At 46.7% G+C, this 20,657-nt stretch overlaps 2 protein-coding genes across 4 annotated transcripts; one reads left to right on the top strand and one right to left on the bottom strand.

The window, feature by feature from the left end:
• The first annotated feature begins 193 nt into the window (after positions 1–193).
• Positions 194–16,314, top strand: GOLGA1 (golgin A1). Of its 2 annotated transcripts, none has more exons than XM_041483845.1 (23): positions 194–248; positions 585–893; positions 2,318–2,408; positions 3,707–3,781; positions 4,265–4,362; positions 4,871–4,903; positions 5,425–5,553; positions 5,823–5,992; positions 6,374–6,485; positions 6,609–6,704; positions 6,933–7,058; positions 7,886–7,981; positions 8,404–8,499; positions 8,758–8,910; positions 9,143–9,238; positions 9,957–10,046; positions 10,858–10,960; positions 11,231–11,388; positions 11,559–11,720; positions 12,208–12,267; positions 12,806–12,970; positions 13,152–13,238; positions 14,036–16,314. In XM_041483845.1, exons 2-23 carry the CDS (start codon positions 759–761, stop codon positions 14,114–14,116), a joined length of 2,412 nt encoding a protein of 803 aa, XP_041339779.1. In that variant the 5' UTR covers positions 194–248; positions 585–758; the 3' UTR covers positions 14,117–16,314. The 2 variants fall into 2 exon arrangements, with proteins under 2 accessions (XP_041339779.1, XP_041339781.1); XM_041483847.1 differs by having other exon boundaries at positions 5,835–5,992.
• Positions 16,315–17,559: 1,245 nt separating this feature from the next.
• Positions 17,560–20,630, bottom strand: ARPC5L (actin related protein 2/3 complex subunit 5 like). Of its 2 annotated transcripts, XM_041483850.1 has the most exons (4): positions 20,384–20,583; positions 20,151–20,223; positions 19,721–19,897; positions 17,560–18,093 (listed from the first exon to the last, which is right to left on the bottom strand). In XM_041483850.1, the coding sequence occupies exons 1-4, from the start codon at positions 20,521–20,523 to the stop codon at positions 18,031–18,033; spliced, it is 453 nt and encodes a 150-aa protein (XP_041339784.1). In that variant the 5' UTR covers positions 20,524–20,583; the 3' UTR covers positions 17,560–18,030. The 2 variants fall into 2 exon arrangements, with proteins under 2 accessions (XP_041339784.1, XP_041339785.1); XM_041483851.1 differs by lacking the exon at positions 17,560–18,093 and having other exon boundaries at positions 19,843–19,897; positions 20,024–20,223; positions 20,384–20,630.
• Positions 20,631–20,657: the final 27 nt, after the last annotated feature.

Genomic DNA, 20,657 nt, shown 5'->3' on the forward strand with positions numbered 1-20,657 from the left:
GGCGGAGCGGGGCTGAGGGCGGAGCTCGATCGGAGGCGGAGCTCAGTCGGAGGGCGGAGCGGCGCTGAGGGAGGAGCTCGGTCGTAGGGCGGAGCGGGGCCGGGGGCGGAGCGGAGCCGAGGGCGGAGCGGGGCCGGGGGCGGAGCAGAGCCGGCGCCGCTTCCGCCCCGCGCGGCGCTTCCGGGTCGGCGGTGTCCGGGGAAGCGGCGGCGGCCGCGGGACCGGCGAGGCCCGGCCGGGCATGGGCGGTGAGGAGCGAGGGGGCGGAGGACTGGGAGAGGAGGGGGCAGCCGGGCCGGGCCGGGGCTGCGGGAGAATGGCGGTGACAGGCCCTCGGTGCCTCGGAGCAGAGCAGCCTCCGCGGGCCGGGCCGGGCCGGGCTGAGGGGACCCGCCCGCTCCCCGGGCCCCGGCCCCGCCGCCGTTTGGGGCCGTTGGTTTGGGACTTTAACGGATTCTGCTCCGGGAGACCCGATTTTTTAACGTGTTGTAACAGATGCGATGTTAAAAGGCGTTCAGTTACCTTTAAATGACTCGTGCCGGTGGGATTTTCTCGCGTGGAACCCATTTCTGTTTGATTTGCAGGTACTGCCGGGCCTTGAGGGCTTCCGTGGCGCTGGAGATGCGCTAAACCGGCGGGCGAGGCTCAGCATTCAGTCTCAGCGTTTGCGAGCTTTACACGAGAGTGTCAGCGCCCTGAACGCTGGAGGCCGTGTCTTTCCGAAGGACCTGGCTATTTCAGGCTGCAGAGCAGTAAAAATGTTTGCCAAACTGAAGAAGAAGATCGCCGAGGAGGCAGCGGTCGCTCCCAGGCCCGGGGGAACCGGCCGCATGCCCCGGTCTGTCAGCAAGGAATCGATCACGTCTGTGGGAGCAGACTCCGGAGACGACTTCGTGAGTTACACCTGCCTTTGAAATCTCCTTTCTCTGACGGTGGTTTTATTACGGTTTTGCCCGACAACCATTTGAAGTCTAGTGTGTGATTTGAAAACGTGCTGTGGTGCCTTTGTGAGTGTATCTCCTAATGCATAAATGTATCATTAGCTTGAGTGAAATTAAATATTGAAGAGAAAACGTTTGTTAAGCACGGTAGTTGGCAGGAGGCTTCCATTCCCTTGTAAACAGTTTTCATTTTGCCTCTTGGCTCCCTGGTTCGCTTCCTACCTGAGACATTGTAATATGTAAAATTGTAAATATCTCTGCCGTCAAAGCTATTGTAGCTCCTCTCTTTCATTATAAAACATTGTTTCAACGAGTGCTGAAGTTCCAGGAGCGTGTGGGTTAAGCCAGACCCTGGAATGCTCTGGCAGCTCTGCCCTGCATGGCTGGCTGTCACGTTTTTGAAAGCCTGGATTAAGGCAGTGTCACCCCGCTGCTGGAGCCAGCAGGACCCACTGCAGAGCCAGCAGCAAGTCTCTCTTTGGGTCTGCAGAGTGAAGAAGTTATTTACACAGTGGAGCTTTAAATAATTTTTTTTTTTTTGAGGCTCAGCTGAAATTTCAGTTTTGTTAAGCAGGTAGTTGGAACTCCTAATGTTTAAATACATGTTATAATGGAAATATACTAGTCTTGTATTTTTCTGAGGAGTTTTTTTTTCTTTAGCACTTAGGAAATTATCATACAGAAATTCTGTTTGCCATCTTGCAGGTTTGTAGAACAGAAAACAAACAATGGCAGACAAATAATGAATTGGCAAAACAAAATACTGAAATAATGAAATGGCAAAACAAATAGTGAATTTGAGTGGTCTTCAGAAAACCTCCAAGAGTTAGTTGTTTTGTCAATATTCATTTAACTGCTCTTGCCATTGGCTTTGATGGAGCAAAAGCCACCAGAGGACTCATAAGTCAGTTATGCAGCAGATTTTGTGTGGACAGATTGCTGCATCAGGGCTTCAGTGAGTGTGTCCCACCTGAAGAGCATTGCTGCTCCTCTTTTAATGACCTTGATTTCGGGACTCTGTCTTTGACCTTTCCTGGTGCCTGTGCTGTGGAGCCTGGTTTCCTGCCCCTCAGTGACTCCATTGCCCCATCTCCTCAGTGAGTTTGGGCAAACAGTCCCAGCCCCAGCTCCTTCCCAAGCCTTGTGCTCTGGGGAGCAGGCAGCCTGCCACTATTAAACCTTGCTGGTTTTCTTTTTCAGCATTTCTAACACATTCTGCTGTAGTGCTAGTTGCTAATTGCTAGTACAATTTCCCCCTCTGTGGGAAAAACAAATGCCATTCCTATGCAGGAGAGTGTTATTATCCCAGACTTAATGTGTGGCAGGATCACTTTTTCTGAATTTTGTAAGTTACAGAGTGTTGCTTTTCTCCCAAGGCTTCTGATGGAAGCAGCTCCAGAGAGGATCTTTCATCCCAGTTGTTAAGAAGAAATGAACAAATAAGAAAACTGGAGGTGAAGCTATCTGGTATGTTTCATGATACATATAAAACTTGTTACATTAAGAAATGTTTTCCTTTGAATTTACATGATTTAATTTATTAAAAATCCGTGGGGTTAGGGTCTTTTGAAAATTGATTTGTAGCAGCCCTGTTGATTGACAACAAGGGAGCATCCAGTATCATTAATTTTTTATGAAGGCAACTGGGTCTTTGCTGATTTCAACAATAAATTTGTGTGATTCCTTGGAACAGCTGGGATAGCTTTGTGTCCCATGTTTCAAACAGCATCTGCCCCCACTTGTGTGTATGCTTTGTTTATCAGAGGGTCTGAGCTTTTTGATGTTGACAGAGCAGTAACACAGTGCCTCCTTAAAGAAGTGGGCTTGGAAATGAAGAAGAAATAAAAAATTCAACATAAAACAGTCCTGAGGCTTTTTGCTTTCTAATTCCTTGTTCTGTAAAGCTGTAGTGAAGGCTGGCACTGCTCTCCATCCCTGTTGTAGGGAGGGGACCAGGGGCTGGGCTGAACTGTGTTACACTGCTGCTTCCCAAAGCTCAAGGGAGGCCTTGAAAAATCAGGAGAGGTTACAGCCAGATAAGGATTATTTTGATTTATTCTGGAGACTTATCGGGCTTCTGTTCAGTTCGAGAAAATACAGGCTTCAAAAATGATTTCACATTGAATTGGAAAGGCCCAAGTGCTCATCTGCTTGCACAAGGTAAAGTTAAAAGTGCTGGCTGGTGCTTGACACAGGAGAGGGAGGCTCTGGGCATCAGGAGTCTCATGCAGGCAGCCAGGCAGGAGTGAATCCTCTTTTCCATCGTACAGGGTGTGTGCATACTCTGTTTGGTTTATATTCCCTCCCTGTCAGTTGTGCTGGGCCAGGGTGAGGGCAGTGCTGTGGGACTGCAGATGGATGCAATGGCCATGAATTAACCCTTCCTTGCAGCCTGCAGTGCCAGACACCTTTCCTGGACAGGGTGGAATGTGTCACTGTTCTGGGATGAAGTAAAAAGGGAGGGACAGTTGTTCATTCTCTGGTTCTGCTCTTGTCTGTGTGGCTGACACCCCTGGGACAGGCCCTTCTGTTTGTGCCAACCCTGTGGACAGTACAGAGCTATTTGCTTCTGTTCATTGTTGTGGTCACCCAAGTTTTCCTCAGCAGGAATGATTTTCTGATTGAGAAAATCATTGTCATTTACCACTCATACTTTTTTCTTTTTTTTTTTTTTTCTTTTTTTTTTTTATTTTTGTGTTACCCTAAAAATGTCCTTCCCCAATGTCTGTCCATTCCTGGTCTGTTCTTCTCCCTCCTCTCACAAGATTATGCTGATCAGATCCGAAATCTGCAGAAGATAAAAGAGAAGCTTGAAAATGCATTAGAAAAGCATCAGGATTGTACGTATTTTTCTTTTTTTCCTTTTTGTTCAGTTGAAAATTGCTGTGGTTGGAAGGAAAAAGGTTTGGTGTACAGGTGTGCTAATGATTTCCTTTCAAACTGTGCACCTCTGTGGTGGGAACAATTAGAACACAAGTTGTTCCCTTATTTACAGCATAAAGAGCAGCAGCAGTGTGTCGAATGAAGTTGTTATTATACTCCTTCTGCCAAATCTGGGGCTAACATGCAGGAAAGACCTTTTGGAAACCTGCAGCTTTGTTCTAATCCAGCAAGGAGCAGCAGTCCTGTCTGCTGTTAGCTTTGGCTCTTTGCCAGCCTGCAAGCAGCGTGAGGGAATGAGTAGCACAGCGCTAGTGCTACAGTCAAGATGGGGCTAATTAGTTGCAGAACGAGCTCTTTAAAGTTATAAATAACTTACAGGAAAGTGAGAAGTAATTTTAAAAGATGAGTTTTTAATATAGCTGGTGGTTCTCTGTTGATAGCCTCCATGAGGAAGTTTCAGGAGCAGAATGAAGCTCATCAGGCCAGTCGAGCCAAGATGGCTGAAGGAATGGCTTTGGCCTTGGAGAAAAAGGACAAGGTAAGAGAGCTTGAGCAGGACTTCAGACTCTCATGACCCTGATGTTTTAAGCAGGCGTTGCTATTAATTAAAATAATTGTTCAGCCCTGTGTGTGAGTGTGCTGAGGGAAGGAAGGAGTGCTGAGCTCAGTGCCAGGAGTGGTGCAGGGCTTGTCACTGCTCAGACTGTTCCGACTGGTTTTAACAAGAGCCCACAAAAATTCCTAATGAAAGGTTAAGCTTGTGCTTGGATAAGATTCAATGGCAGTAGGCCTGTTGTCCCATCTATTTTACTTGCATAAACTTAAGTATTCAGGTAGCATGAATGATTCCTCAGCCTTTAAGTTCAAGTACTGGCTGTTTCTGTACTGCTGCTGATTATTTTTTTAATCATTACCAAAGCTTAGTATTTGCTAACAGTACAAATTCTTCTTTTTCTTTTTTTTTTTTTAAGCCATAATTGCTGTCCTTGAAAGTCTGCAAATGGATTTTGATATCTTTTTTTCTCCTTTCTTTCTTTCTTGATCAGGAGTGGATGGAAAAACTCAGTCAAGTTGAAAAGGTAATTAACCTTGGATGTTTTTCTCAGGGGGTGTAGTGTGTCTCTGTGTGTATTTGCAAACACCATCCTGCACACTTCCAACTCTATCAGAACTTGACTCTTTTCAGCCCTTTTTATTATTTTGTCTTTGTTCAGTGGGAGAGGGCAATAATTTGCTTTTTGTTACGAGCCCAAATGCTCGGGGAGGTGTTTCTGGTTTTATTTTTCAGCGGGGAAGTAAAGAACGATGGGTTGTGATGGGAAAGTTCCACCTTCTGTAAGGTGGAACATTGTCCATTTTTAAGAGTTCAGCTTAGATGGTCATTGGTGGCATTGTAAGGGATTCAGATTTCTTTTTATGTTTTTTTGGAGTTTAGTAATTTTCACTGTGACATGAATCTGAAAGGATTTCTAGTTCTCTATGGAGCACCATCAGGAGCTGTATGGCTGCAAGACAAGATGTCTTTCCCAAAGAGTTTACCTGAACTCCCATTAACTTGACATGAGCATACAGATATTCTTTGGTTCTGTTCATTTATCAGGAAAAAAAAACGCTTCAAGTGCAGTTACAAGAAATGAGGGAGCAGAGTTTGAACCTTTTCCAAAAACGAGATGAAATCGATGAACTGGAGGGCTTTCAGCAGCAGGAAATTGCCAAAGTTAAACACATGGTAAGAATATTTTAAACTTTTGATTCCTGTAATTTTTACTAGGACATTAAGTTAGTGGTAGCCCAGCACACTTTTTTTTCAGCTGTTATGCTTGTACACAGATTTGGTTAGTGTCAAAATCCTAGCAGTGGGTACTGAACACAATATTACATAGTTTATTATCTCACTTAATTCAGCCCATAGATCAGTGAAACAGGCAGGTTTCAGTGGAAAGGTTTATCGGTGTTATTTGTTACCTGTAAAGCCAAAGATAATCTTCTAATATTCAGCTTTTGAAAAAGGAAGAATCCCTGGGCAGAGCAGAGCAGGAGCTGGAGGCGCGTGCCCGGGAGCTGAGCCAGGCGCGGGCGGAGCTGCAGGAGGCCAGGGGCGAGTCCTCACACCTGAGGAGGGACCTGCAGCACCTGCAGCAGCACCTCCTGCAGCTGCAGGCTCGCAGGTATGCAGCTCAGGGTTTCAGAGGACCCGTGGTTGTGTTTTCCCTGTATTTTCCCTTCATGCTCACTTCTGTCTCTTTGGAAGAGTTCATATATGTAGTGAGTTGACTGAATTTTTGTCTCTGCTATGGCCATGGGGATGTAATTGCCAAGCCAATGATAGTAATACTTTTTTTTTGGTAAATTATTTCCTTTTTTCATAGTTTGAATGCTTAACTGTCACTTTTTTTGAAAATGTGTAATCAAGCAGTGATTGATGATGGTGGCTGGTTTTAGGACAAGAAAATTTTGTTGATGTCCATTTTCGTAAGCAGCAGAATTATCTGCTAAAGATTATTTTTCTGGAATGGTATGTCACTTGTTTTTATTCTCTTTTTGTGAAGAGATGAACTAATGACAGCTGAGACAAATGCAGAAAATAAGATCACTGCTCTGGAGTTAAGAGAACAGGAGCTACAAACTGTCATTCAGCAGCTTTCTGTAGACTTGCAAAATGTAAGTTTGAGTCAAGTGAGATTTGATTCAAAGAGCTCCATGTCTGCAGAAGTTAGATTAGATATCAGTTATGTGGTGTTGGAAATGTAAGTTTCAAAGTAAGTAATTTCTCAAAATGTTTAGGCTCGAGTGGCTGGTTCTGGTTGTGAGAAGAGGCTGGAAATGTTACAAGTGGAGCATGAATCTCTGAAGGTGCAATATGAGCAACAGAAGCAAAAGGTGAGGTGCTTTCAGATGCATTGCTGCTGCTGCTGCTGTAAGGGTGCACATTGGGGTAATGCACACCTTTGTGTAGTTGGAAGTTTGGTGTCCAGAAAGTGTTCCAGGATCATATTGTCTTTTCAAATAGGACTTTCCTTTCTACTGACATTTCCAAAAGTCCAACCATGACAGATCAGCTGAAAGCTTCATTACAAAAAAAGGTTCTGTGATTTCTCATTCTCACAGATGACTTTTGAACTTGCTGAGAGAGACAGACTTACTGAACAGCTGCAGGAAAAGGTGTCTTCCCTGGAAAAAAAGCTAGAAAGAAATCTCTCAGGAGATGAACACGTGCAGGAGCTGCTCAAAGAGGTAATTACCCAGTTAAAGGCTGCTTAGAAGTACAGTATTAGGGAGTTGTTTGTTTTGGGTTTTTTAGGTTATAGATTACTTCTCACCCATGGAAAGAAAGCTGCTGATGTCACACAGCCACGTTTGTCCTGGCAGTGTGTTTTGGCACACTGTGCTGGGCAGAACATGGGGGTGGCTGCACTGAGCCTGTTTGTGTAGACCCTGCACAGATGTCTGTGTTGGCCTTTCTGCATTGTCTGTTTGGTCATTGCATCTGACTGCTTAGAAGGAAGAGAGCAGCTTTCTGCCATCCCCCCAGGAGGTGGAACAATTTGGGAGTTTTTCTAATTAATCCTCACAAGCACAGTGAATGCTTTTCCTTGTTCTTTGGCAAGGCAGTGGGGCAGGGAGGGGAACTGTTTGCACATAGGTGTGCAAACAGAATGTTGTATGCTGAAAACCTCAGCCTCAGGAGTGCTAATCAACAGCTGAAAACAGAAACTTAGCTGTGGTTAATCCCTTTTTTCTCCTTGCTTCTTGATCTCTTTCTCAAGCACTGATGCTCCTGCTCAGAATCAGCCTGGAGCAATGTTTCCCCAGCTGGGTCTTGGGGATGTTTGCTTTTCCCTGGTCAGGGGGCCTACAGTCACATCACCTTGGTGTTCCTGGGACAAAAGGACTTGGCTTAGTAAACTCAAGGCAGTTTAAAGTTATCTAGAGATACTAAAACATTCTGTCCCATTTTAGTTTGACCTTATAAATGAAATAAAAAGGAAAATTTTTATCCCCCCCCCAACTTATGTCTTTGTCATCCTTGCTGGTGTTCTTCACCTCAATGTAATTTTCAGAAAGCTGCTCTTGAGCAGAGGCTGGAGGAGAGCAGGCAGCAGGTACTGACAGACAGGACACAGCACAGCGAGGCTCTGAACCAGCTGGAAACACAGGTGAGCAGGTTTTCATTTCACCAGAGTCCCACTCTTTTCATCCTCTGTGTCCTACTGCACTCCCAGCCAAAGGTGAGACTGCACATTTAATCACATTTGGTCTTGAAAGGAGAGTAATTGATCAGTGTCTCTGGGCATCTCCCCACTCTGTGGGTGGAGCAGGGCCTAGAGGTGAAGATAGAGGTTTTGTGCAGATCCTCCCTGTAGTAAGAAACAAATAACTCAGGTGCAGGCACTGCTGGGGCAGTGCTGTGGTGAAGAATTTCTAAAATCTGCATGTGTCAAATAGGCAGCTTCTCTGTCTCAGTGGTTTCAGGGATTTAATGTTTGCCTTCCCCTCCTGGGCCACTCTGTAGTATGCAAACTTTTTTAATGACATAGATGCTAGTGGGTAAGGAATTTAATTAATGGTGTAATTTTAGAATAAAGAACTGGAAGAGAAACTTCGGATTGCAACAGAAACATTGAAAAAGAGCCAAGAAGCAGCTGCTGACCAGGATCTGAGGATCCAGAAGCTGGTGAGTATCCTGCATGTTTCACTGACCAGTGACAGATCAGTCTTCAGCATCCCCAGAGACAATCAATTCTCTGTTTTGTTATTCAAGTGTTTGTTTTCTTGCTGTTTGTCTCCTGAGCTCTGGTCTGTGAGTACATGACACTGCTGCCAAAGGAATAATGTTCCTCAGTTTGAGAGTGTCTCATGGAATGGTGTCTGATCTTGTCAGAATGATGTCAAAATACCATTCTATTAATGTGGTTTTCTTTATTCTCTTAAGCAAACTGATCTAGAGCATGAAAGAAAACAACTGCAGCAACAGATTTTAAGTGAGAAACATCAGTATGGTGAGAAGGTTACTGGGCTGGAGTCTCAGATTGCTGCTCTTGAAAAAGCTTGGGAATTGGATAAAACAACAACTCAGAACAGGATTGTAAGTACAGAAACTGTCTGGTGGGTTGTGAGAGTCTTCACAACATGATTGTAACACAGCCTGTAGAGCTTGCTTATTGTCTGGATGTTCTTATTCAGCACTCCTGGCATTATAATAGAAGATAATCATGCTTTGAGGCACTAAATATGAGCAAAACATTAGATGTGTTTAATTGTTTAAACAACGTATTAGAATAATTGTGCTGTGTATTTAAACACTCTTTATTTTACAGAGCCAATTGGAAAAGGAAAATGAAAACCTCAAGGGAAGCAAAGAAGGGTATGAGAGTTCTTTGAAACAACAAGAGTCTGAACTGAGCAGGCTAAAGGTAAGGCTGGACTGGGAACTGGCATTGTCTTGGGACAGAGCTGAGGCTGGGGAGCAGTGAACAGCACAGTGGGTCACATTCAGTGCTTGGAGGCCTGTTCTGCTCAGGTTGAAGGTACTTGGAGCTGTAAATCATCTCTGGTACTCAGCAGAAATATGTTTGAGAAGCATTACAAAGGGCTGATCCTTTTCTGAACCAGAATGCTTGGGTCTGCCCAAATCAGGCAGAAATAATACATTCCCATATTGTCAGGAATGTGAAGAGCTTGGAAATCCTGTTAGCAGTGGTGAATACAGAATGGTTCAGCATCAGATTCCACTCACAGTGTTCAAACCAAAAAGTTTAAAACTTAAATTAGTTGGGTGTTTACAGTTTATCCAATTTTGACTGTGATTTTAGATGATTGAAATTTTTTTCATAGCTACTCCTGGATGCACAATTGGAATAAAGATCTGTTGTAGCAAGGAGCTACTTCCTTGTAATAGAGACTTCAAGCTGAAAGATCTTGTAAGCATTGGGTTTGTTTGGGTTCTTACATCAGTTCTGTGTTGCTCTTGCATATGCAGAGAGCAGCAGTAGTAAAGCAAACCTAACTCATTTGGAAATTGTAGTGTGTCAGAGCACTATAATTGTAGCCCTAGTAGACTTGGGGTTAGAGATAAGAGACTGACTTGATTTATTTTTCTCACATAACCTCTCAATTAATTCTGGTTTGCAGAATGAGATGAGCAGCAGAGAAACTGTCAGTGTGGAAATTGCCAAAGCATTGGAAGAAACGAGGAAACAGAGAGAGGAATTACAACAGCAGGTTGGTTAATAACCTGACTTTTTTAAAATGACTGTTTTAAAATGTATTTGAGATGTCCCAGGCTTTCAATGAGCAGACTAGGTTTGGATTTATTTATCCTAACATTCAAGACCCTTGGTTAGAATCATATCCACAGCATGTGAGACAGCAGTGGTTGCCTCAGTAAACCTGAGACTGTTTCAGAGCCCTGTCATCTGTGAGGTGTTACTGTCTCAGGGTACTGGCCATGGGGAGCCTCTGACATCTGGCAGGTTCTTTGAAAGAAACCTGTTTGCTCTGGTTAGTTCCTTTCAGTGCCTGTGTCACATCTGGGTTCCTCCAGAGCAGAGCAGGGGTAAAACTGTACATTTCCTCATAGGGAGGAGCTTGTATCCAGTACCAAATGTCACTTCTGGGTAGTCTTGTTTTGCTCTTCCTCTATAAAAAATAGTGGATAATGTGAGCTTGTGTTTGCTTAAAGTAGGAGCTGTCAACTGAGCAAGTTTGGCTGGAGTTAGTCCCGTTTTTGGTTTCTTTATTCTTCTGCTGTAGATCTGTGCTTGCTGGGCCAGATCTGTGTAGAAGGGGTTTAAGGCCGTGTCCTTTTGCTCAGGAGCTTTTGTGCAGCTGCCACATGCTGGCTGTGACAGTCTGATGGTGGCACAGAAGCCAAGTGGGGTTTAGCTCTTCCAGTAATAACTTCAGTGCTTGTTACTGAGGGCAGCATTGTGGAGGTGATGCCTGCTGAGCCTGAAGGATGTTGGACCTTTCAACACCCTCTTCCTGTTTTATATCTTTAATGACTTCTGTTCATTGTTTTTCTGCTTTGAAGGTTTCACATCTGAATACCCTAATAAAGGAGAAAGACCAGCTGATTGATGAAAAATGTGATCTGCTGCTAAAACAGAAGGAAGAACTGAACCAGCTCAGTCAAGGTTAGACCAAATGAGTCTGCTGCATCCCAGACAACTTTAAGTAGAGTCTCTAGTTCTGGCCTTGCCTTGTTGATTGTAATTTTTCTAGATTTCTCTTCCATATAATCTTTCAGCATTTTCAAAATGGTTTATTGTTCACTAACAATTGGACAGTCTCTCTTCTGTCTTTCTGTCTCTCCCCTGGCTTTCTGTCTTCATGACAGACCAAATGGATTAGAACCTCCCATCTGATGTGCAACACTGATACTAAGCAGGTCTCTCCTTTCCCAGACCATGAAGCTGTCTTGCTGCAGGTGCATCAGTTACAGCTGGACATAGAAGCACGTCAGAGCCAAGCAGTGGAGATGGAGAAAACAGCAAGAAAAGAAATTGATGAGCTGAAGCTGCAGGTACAGGAGTGCCTGTTGGCCAGAGAGCATGAGAAAAATGTGAGTGCAGTTGCAAATCCATTTTCTCAGACTTCCTGGGAAAAGAGGGAGGTGTGCAGGAGCCCCCAGTTCTGTTCTGCCTGGACAACCAAAAAGAAGTCTGCCTTTCTCCCTGGGGGATGTTCTTAGGCTGCAAATGTCATGATATCTCTCCATGTTTATTTGTATAGGTTTTAGAACTGGAGGAATCAACGAGGGCCTTGAACAATGAGCATTTGCCTTCCCCAGAAAACTCTGTGGTGGAACAGAATGGAGAGGTGGCAGCTGCAGATGTTGTTCAACTTCAGAAGGATAACAGAGAGCTGGAACAGCAAATTGCTGAGAAAAACAAGGTGAACAGAAACAGCTGGTAGTCTTTCCCCTTTTAATTAGGAAGCCAGTAGCTGGTGCTGCCCATGCTGCAGCCTTAGAAGGACAGGCCATTCCATTTGAATCCAGTATGCTGTGAGTAAATGCTTTTCTCTGGATTGCACAAGCATCTACCAACCATGAATAAAAACTGCAGCAAGAGCTGCGTGAATCCTGATCTATTTTGGCAGAAAGATGCACCAAATGATGCTATTTACAGCTTTCCTGCAGAGCCCTTCTGAGTGAATTCGGTTCAGTTCCACGGCGCTGTCACATGAAAGCCCAAGTGTCCTGTCACATGCCTGCTGCTGTGTGCAGCTGGCAAGGCAAGGCTTTCAGGTTGCCTCTTCACAGCTGTCAGTGTTGGTTAATTATTATTTCATTCAGTACTTGTTTGCCATGGGTTTTTCCAGATAGCTGGGGGTCCTGACTATGAATACTGTGTTAAACTCTCCTTTGCTGTGCTTACAGATGATAAAGCAACTTCAGCAAAGAATGACAGAACTCAAGAAAACTCTCCAGAAAGAGCTGGTAAGGGTTGTGTGTTTTCAGTCTCTTCAGGTGGCACTTGCTGGCAGGTACTTGCACTGTTAGTCCAGAAGCTTGACTGCTGACTCCCATGGCATCCTTCTGCAGTGGTTTATCTCTCCAAGAAAACAAAAATATATTAAAAATAAAATCAACAGAGGTTTTAAAATTGTTATTTTTGCTCTGATGTTGAAAATTATTCTGAAGAAAGCCCACGTTTGAAAGGCTCAAAGGAGGTTAGTGGTAGGGTAAAATTACCAAGGGATAGTTTTCCACCATGGAGCCAGCTGCTCCATGCTCCATTTGAGTAATGTGCACAGAACACTGACATCAGCCAGCTCCTGTCCTGGAGTGTGGGGAGAGCTGGAGACACTTCTGTGCTGTGACCCCACGATGGGTGAGCAGCTGTTGATGCCCAGTTTGTACCCTCCTGTGGGTACAACCCTCTAGATATCCTGAACCCAGACCCCTCCCAGTGTCAAGCTAACAGCATCTGCAATGTACTTCTCTTTTTCTTCTGTGGGTTGTTTATTTTCTGTAGAAAATAAGGCCTGACAGTGAGGTACCTGAGCTACGTGCAAATTCTGAAGTGCCTAATGCTTCTGTGACTGTCACCAACAACTCTGACTTGAACGACTCGAGGGAGATCAACTTCGAGTACCTTAAACATGTGGTACTAAAGTTCATGTCCTGCAGGGAGTCTGAGGTAAAGGTGCCACTTATCTTCTCTTTCTACATCTCTCTTTCTCTAGAAATTGCCACCTGTCGCCCCCTAAGGACACTTTATGCCAATTCCCTAATTTTACAATTAAAAAGTGTACAGTGAGGGCAATAAAACAAAATAGCTGACAGCAACGTGTTTGGAACACAACTCTGGTTTCTTTCAGGCATTCCATCTCATTAAAGCTGTGTCTGTGTTACTGAATTTTTCACAAGAGGAAGAAAACATGCTCAAAGAAACTCTGGAGTACAAGGTAAGGGTTCTGTGCCATGTGTGGTCTCTAATGAGATAATGAAAATTGCTACATGCTGGGAGATTAGGAAAAGTGTCTTTTTTCTGAGTGTTAGCTACAATAATAAATGTAATTTATTATTACATGCATGCCAGGAATTGTCCCTTTCAGTGAGGGAAATAGCAGCTTTCTGGTGCTCAGAGGAGTTGGAGCACAGCTTTGCCCAGTGGACTTGATCTGTGGGGAGAAGCTGGGAGCTCCTTGCCCAAGCTGTGTTTAACAGCAGACCCTGGTTCTGGGCTTGTCCTTCTGACACTGGGCTCAGCCACCAAGATCTGTGTCTCCTTTCCATGGGCTGAGATCTGCATGGCCCTGGCTCTGTGGTGGTTAGGGAATGTTCAACAGTGGGTGCTGCCTCAGCTCCAGGTCCTGCATCATCCCTGCCCACGCAGGGAGTTGGGATGTGCAGTCTGCAGATGAAGAGACTTCCTCACCATCTGCTTCAGGGAGCACTAATGCTACACTGACTAAAGGCACTGTGTTTAAATGACTGTACAGTTCTAACCTGAAATTATTTTAAAGGAATATATGTAGGTATAATCTTCAGTCATTTTCACCTGTGGGAAGTGGGTGCTGTTCCTTCCAGATCTGATTGTGTGAAGCTGCCTCCACTTCTTCAGTCTGGAGTCTGCAGCCTTCTGATGTATAAATAGGTTTTTCCATCAAATGAGGAGAACATGGCCGTGTACCATGTTATTTCTTTTTCACACCTTGAAAGCGTGCCCCTGTGTGATGTGTGCTGTGCTGTTGTGTCCTAGATGTCCTGGTTTGGCTCAAAGCCATCTCCCAAAGGCAGCATCCGGCCGTCCATCTCCAGCCCAAGGACTCTGTGGCCTTAAGGGAACCCGAAGGTGGCAGGCAGTATCCAGGCACTTCTTTCTGTGAAAAGAATGCTGAACACACTGCTCCAGGTGTGTCTTAATCACTGTCATTGCAGTATTTTGTACAAGAACTTCTGGCTCTGTTTACAAAACTAATACTGTGCAAGGAGACATTTTCACTAGAGACTGGAACAGCTCTGGGCTGGAGTCAGGGACCACCTCGGTGTCTGTGATGGGAGCAGCTCCTTGTGCTCATCACTCCTGGGTTCCAGAGGTTCTGAGGACCTTGCTGACAGCAGGGCTGCCAGTTCAGGCTCTTGGCATGGTGATTCCAGCTGCTGTTCCAGGTGCTGCAGTCCAGTGGCTCTGGGCACAGAAAAGCTGCTTGTCTGGCTGTGGAAGCCAGCAATGAGAAATGTGTTGGCAGAACAGTGTTGAGAGTGGGATGGTTGCAAAGCCTTTCACAGGACAGGAGCAGGAGCTTTAACCAAAAAAGAACTCTGCCTTGCCTTCTAATACTGACATTAACTAATGGTTGGCATTTTTTCATATCACTGTGTAATTTAAGGTGCATTTATCCTGGCCTGCAGCCCTCAAGGCTGCATGTTGATGATTATTTAATTTGAGAGCACAACTTTAGAGTTGTCTGATTTTACTTTTCTTAAAGAAAAATAATATTTAAAATGGTCTTAATTATAGTACCTAATCCTCAGTCGCCTTTAAAACTAATCCATTAGCCTGTTCCATGGGTTGTTAGCAGTGGGAAAAGAGGTAGGAAACCATTTTAATTTTTAAAGCTGAGTTCCAGGCGTTGTAAATCCACACTGAAAAAGTACCTTTTATTTTAAAAAAATAAAAATCTAGTTACAAAGGGTGAAGAATGCTGGTACTGAACATTTTCATTTTTTTTTTTTCCTTCCAAGTCTGCTAGCAACAAATCTTTATAACCAGGATCTGCCTCTTTGGTTGTGGTTTTCTGTACTTCAAATACTGATGCTTAAAAACTGTTATGAATATGTTAACTGTTAACTCCTGACTATTATGGTAAAAGAAATGCTGCTCATGAGGGGTTTGAGGGCAAAATTCAACTCTTAGTGAACAAGTTGTGGTTCCAGCAGCTTGTTTTCCTAATACAATAAGGACAGGTGCCAAGGGGGCACTTCCTCCCTGGAAGCACAATTTTGGCCAGAGTTTATTAACACCACTGCAAAATCTGGATCCAAATGGGAAGCAGCACTAAGTCTGACTACTGAAAACTGAGACCTATCCCAAAAATCTACACATGTATGGAATCCAGTGAGCATGCTGCAGTTCTGGGAATTCTCTTACAAGTTGATGCTTCTGTTAAACATATTCAGGATGATTCAAGCTTTCTCCAGTGCTCCAGCAGGAGGTGAATGTGCTGATCCAGAGGATCCAGAGCCTGCTGGTCTCCCAGACACAGGTACTCCCAGGAGCTGCCACTGGGCACAGGTGCTGCTCCCCAGTTAGAGCCAGGTTGGATTTCTCTGAAGTTAAGAAAACCAATAGAATTTTTTGGTACAAAAGCCTTTTTGTACTTTGACTTTTGGACAAAGCTTGTCCAAACAGTCTTTAGTAATCAGATTCATGGCACTTCCAGAGAGGATGGAGCATGGAAGGGCTCAGCCCTGCTCTGCTGTGAAAATAGACAATCAAAAAGTACATTTATTTCAATTATTTCTTTACTGAGATACAGCAGGGTGGAATAACCCTGTTGGTTCCAGGAAGATTTTATTCTCTGAGATCTTTTCCTTTCTAATGTCCCTTGGCCCTGCCCTGTTTCTGTGGGACCAGGGATCAGGACTCCTGCTGAATGACTGTTGGGTTTATGCTGATCTGCAGAGGTTACTGCTGAACAGTAAGGAAAGCAGGACAGGCAGCCTGGAACGGAGTGACAAAGTAAAATCTTATGTTACATATTCACTAACAACTTCAGTCTCAGATCCCAAAGCTCATAAAGGATCAACTTACCATCAACTAGTTCTTAAGTGTTGAATTTTTGTTAGGTATCAGAGCAAGACTGGTGTGTATACATGTATTAAAAAGCTAATGCACTTTCCCTTGTCTCAGAACAGTGGTTATACATAATCCTTTCTATCACCATTGGACTTCTTTCCTTCTATGCTGTAAATATGGATTGTATGATGAAACACTATGAAATTTGTGGTGCAATACATTTTGGATCAAACCCCTGATCTTGATTTCCTTCTTTTTATAGTTCTGGTTATCTCCACTGGGATGCTATAGCTATTTAAAATTGACTTTTAAACCATGACCCAAACCCCACCTTTGCCCAGGGTGAGGATGGGTGTGCCAGCTGTGCCACCAAGGCCTCCCACAGGGACTTGTGCCACTGCTGCTTCCAAAATCCCCTCTCAACAGGACCAGCTGCTGCTGCACTTTGAGCAGCTGATGGAAGCTGATGGAAACAAGGGCTGGGTGGAGCTGGGGCTCCCCGGGCAGCTGCTCCTTGGTGCCAAAGGGCAGGGAGCCCTGCCCGAGCCAGAGGGACGAGGGGACAGCCATGGATCCAGGAGGTGTGTCCTGCCTGGGCAGAGGACACACTGATCACAAAGTCACAAGTGCTGAAGTATCTGCTCGACTTTCTAGCGTGGATAAGAACATAAAAATCAAAGCCAGGGTGCTTACTGTGTGTTCTGTTCACTGCATCTTGTAAGTCTTGATTGGGACAGCTGAACTCACTCCCTACATTCCTTCTATGCTGTAAATATGGATTGTATGATGAAACACTATGAAATTTGTGGTGCAATACATTTTGGATCAAACCCCTGATCTTGATTTCCTTCTTTTTATAGTTCTGGTTATCTCCACTGGGATGCTATAGCTATTTAAAATTGACTTTTAAACCATGACCCAAACCCCACCTTTGCCCAGGGTGAGGATGGGTGTGCCAGCTGTGCCACCAAGGCCTCCCACAGGGACTTGTGCCACTGCTGCTTCCAAAATCCCCTCCCAGCAGGACCAGCTGCTGCTGATGGAAGCGAGGGCTGGGTGGAGCTGGGGCTCCCCGGGCAGCTGCTCCTTGGTGCCAAAGGGCAGGGAGCCCTGCCCGAGCCAGAGGGACGAGGGGACAGCCATGGATCCAGGAGGTGTGTCCTGCCTGGGCAGAGGACACACTGATCACAAAGTCACAAGTGCTGAAGTATCTGCTCGACTTTCTAGCGTGGATAAGAACATAAAAATCAAAGCCAGGGTGCTTACTGTGTGTTCTGTTCACTGCATCTTGTAAGTCTTGATTGGGACAGCTGAACTCACTCCCTACATCCAGGACAGAGCTGGATTTGAGGACAAATTCTCAAAGTTGCTGGAGTTAGGAGCAGTCCTACCAAGGTGGACACTGGGTTGTACTGGGTTATTGCAGGCCTGCTGTGGAGTAACTGTCAGACTTACAATTTAGCTGAAAATAAATTTAACTCACGTGATCCAAGAACTTTATTGATGCAGCAGGCACTTCACTTTACATGAACCCAACCCCAGAGTCCAAGAGTCCTTCACCCGCACGTTCACAGCCGTTCCAACAGCCCTTCTCCCACCCTCAGCTGCAGATCTCAGCTGGACACAGCTACCTGGGGACTAAGCAGGACACCACACCTGGCTAAAGCAGCATCTGAAATACCTGTTCACTTACAGTAACAGGAGGCAGGAGTGTGCCTTCTCTCTGCCTGTTAAAGAAGGGAGCAGGAGAATGTCTTGGCTCCTATACGTGATAGTCGGAATATGCAGGAATACCTTTACTCTTCCCCCACCTTTAAGGTTAAAAGCATTCCAAGAGGAGGTTACTGTAGGATTTCAGTAGATTGCAATCTCTAATAAAGATGGACCAGTGTACTTTCAGCTCATTCCTTCTTCTGAGTCCAAACCTGACCGTCACCTCTGTCCAAGTTAAGTCTTTACACAGTCTTTCTTGCTGTGAGAACTCTTATAATGGAGCCCAGGCCTCCTACTGCCAGTGCCTGTGGGAAAGGAGAGAGGGTACAGAGTCACCACATCCCACACAGAACAAACACTGAAGAGTTTAGCCACGGAAGGGACTATGGCTCTGCTCCAAAACTAGAGACTGTCATTCTCCACAGTCTAACCAGCTTTTGGATCTCGAGGGCTCCAGTGTTGCAAGTCACTGACAGAGCAGAATGTCTCACCTCCTGCATCCCTGAGGAGAGGAGGAAGGGCTCGCTTCAGTTTCGTTTGTGTCCCTCAATGTGAACAGTGTTTCCTTCTGAAGTCTAGAAGATGGAGGTGATTATGAAAAAAATAAGTATTTAAGCTGACTGCTGGAAGTGGGGCATTTACTTTGCAGCCACAAGGCGACGGAGCACAGGGATCAGAGCAGAGCTGGGCCCTGGGGACCACGGCTGGACAAACACAGAGCACCCACCTGGAGCAGGACTGGCAGGTGCTCCAGGCAGGTAAATGCTCCTGAGCCACCAGACCTGCCACAGGCCTTTTCCAGAGGACAGACTGGTACTACCACTGAGCTGACTCTGCTCTGAGCAAGCCACACATCCTACCAGTACTGCCACAAAGCAGAACAATCAGGCTTTAACCCTGCCTACTCAGACCTGCCTTGTTTCTTTCACAACAGAGAGGACGAGATGCCTTTCATGTCCCTACATGCTCTGAGTACCAGTCAGGGTGGTGGTGTGTCACCTCCCATGCTGGGAGCACCACCCACACTTACCTGAAAGCACCTCAGTGGAAACAACAGGAAAAAATGGAAAAAAAACCCAAGCAGAAACATGTTCTTTGCTGTCCTGAGAAATTCCCTCCTCCCTTGTCAAGGCTTGGCAAAGCTGGTGACAGGAGCAGTAGCTGGAGTCACACTACACCAGCTTCACGTACAGCAGGAAAAAGCTCTGCACCTTGGGAAAGGACACCAGCACTCACAGCAGCTGCTCTGCACAGGGAGCTGCAGCATTCCCAGGGATCAGTTTTCCTAGGAGCACTGACAGCCAGGGCTTCAGCTGAAACCCCTGCAGTGGGACAGGAGTTCACTTGGATTCCTGCCCGGGGCAGGGGCAGCCAGCAGCTGCTGCAGGGATGTGCCTCAGCCCATCACAGACAGGGAAGGAGGTTCCACAGTCAGCTGCTGAACACATCCCACACTCCCTGCTTCACAGCTGACATTCCACAGAAACAGGGGCAAGAGGCCCCTGCTGGTCCCCAGTGGAATCTCTGGACACCTCCAAATCCTCTCCTGGGCGAACCAAACAAGTGTGCTAAACCCTGAGACTCAGCTGATGCAAACTGCCAGCCTGAGCCCCCCGAGCTGGGCGCAGAGGAAGCTGCAGCTGCCCCGTGTCCCCTGCCACCCCTCTCCTCGTGGAGCCCTGCTGCCCACATGCCCTCGGCAGCACGAGGCTTTCTCCTGCAGGGAGAGCTCCCTGCCCCGAGTCTCCTCTCCCCGTGGGGGTAAGGTTTGAAATACAGGCAGAGGCTTTGTCAATGCAGGCTCAGAGAGACCAAAGATGAAAGGAAACACTGAGCTCCTCAGGGATGAGGCCCTGCAGCACCTGCTTCCCTTCAGGGCTCTCCTGAAACCCCTGCGAGCCTGGCTGAGCCAAGGCTGCCCCCAACACGTACCTTTTCGTGCCACTGAAGTAATATTGCACTGCTGTTTTCTGTTGGCTTTTCAAATCCTTTATAAATGTACTTCATTAACAAATCAATACCGTTTCTGTCTAAGGAATTCACCGCTTGTTCTATTTCACTGCTTTTAAAAGATGTGAGGACTTTAAGCATCGTTCCCTGGGCCTGCTCCTGGGAAGACAAGGCAAAGAGAGAAATGTGAGAACGAGAACAGCAGGGAACGATCCCAAGACTCGTGTTTGGCCAGAGACGGCCACGCTCCAGGCTGGGTTATTTCTGCAAGCGAGGTGAGCACACCTGGGCTTGGAGGAGGAAGGGGGATCCCGGGGGGACCCCAGGGGGATCCCCCGTGCCAGCACCGGCTCACCGACCGCAGCGGTGCTGCTCCGAGCGCGGGGAGCCGCTGTCCCTGCCCGGCCCGTACCTTCATCGCCTGGTTCCTGCCGCTGCCCGGGGAGCTGCGGATGGCGGTGTGGAAGGCCCGGAGCGCCTCGCCTGTGCGGCGGCGGGTCAAGGACTCAAACCGGGACCTGCGTGCGCGGGACGCGCGGGCACCGACCGGCAGCGCGGCCCGCGGCCGGCTCGGGCCCCGAGCGGGCATCACGGCCGGTCCCCGGGACCGCCCCGGCCCCCGGGACCCCCCCGCCCAAAGGATATTGCCTGAGCAGCGCTTCCACCTCGGGGCTGGCATCGGGCTCGGCCGCCGCCGCCTCCTCGGGCTCCTCCACGAAGCGGTTCTCGTCGTACTGGTCGATGTCGAGGCGGCGGAAGCGGGACGAGAGCGTGCTCCGCGCCATCCCCGCCGCCCCGGCCCCGCGCCAGCCGGAAACGGCGCCGGCCCCGGCGGAAGCGGAACCCGCGCGGCCGCCGCGCCCCGCCCCGCCCCGGCCCGGCCCGCGCGCGCCGCCAGTGAAAACACAACAGAGCCTGG

This window comes from Pyrgilauda ruficollis, unplaced genomic scaffold (assembly GCF_017590135.1).
Source record: "Pyrgilauda ruficollis isolate IOZ18807 unplaced genomic scaffold, ASM1759013v1 scaffold62, whole genome shotgun sequence".
Taxonomy (NCBI): Eukaryota; Metazoa; Chordata; class Aves; order Passeriformes; family Passeridae; genus Pyrgilauda; species Pyrgilauda ruficollis.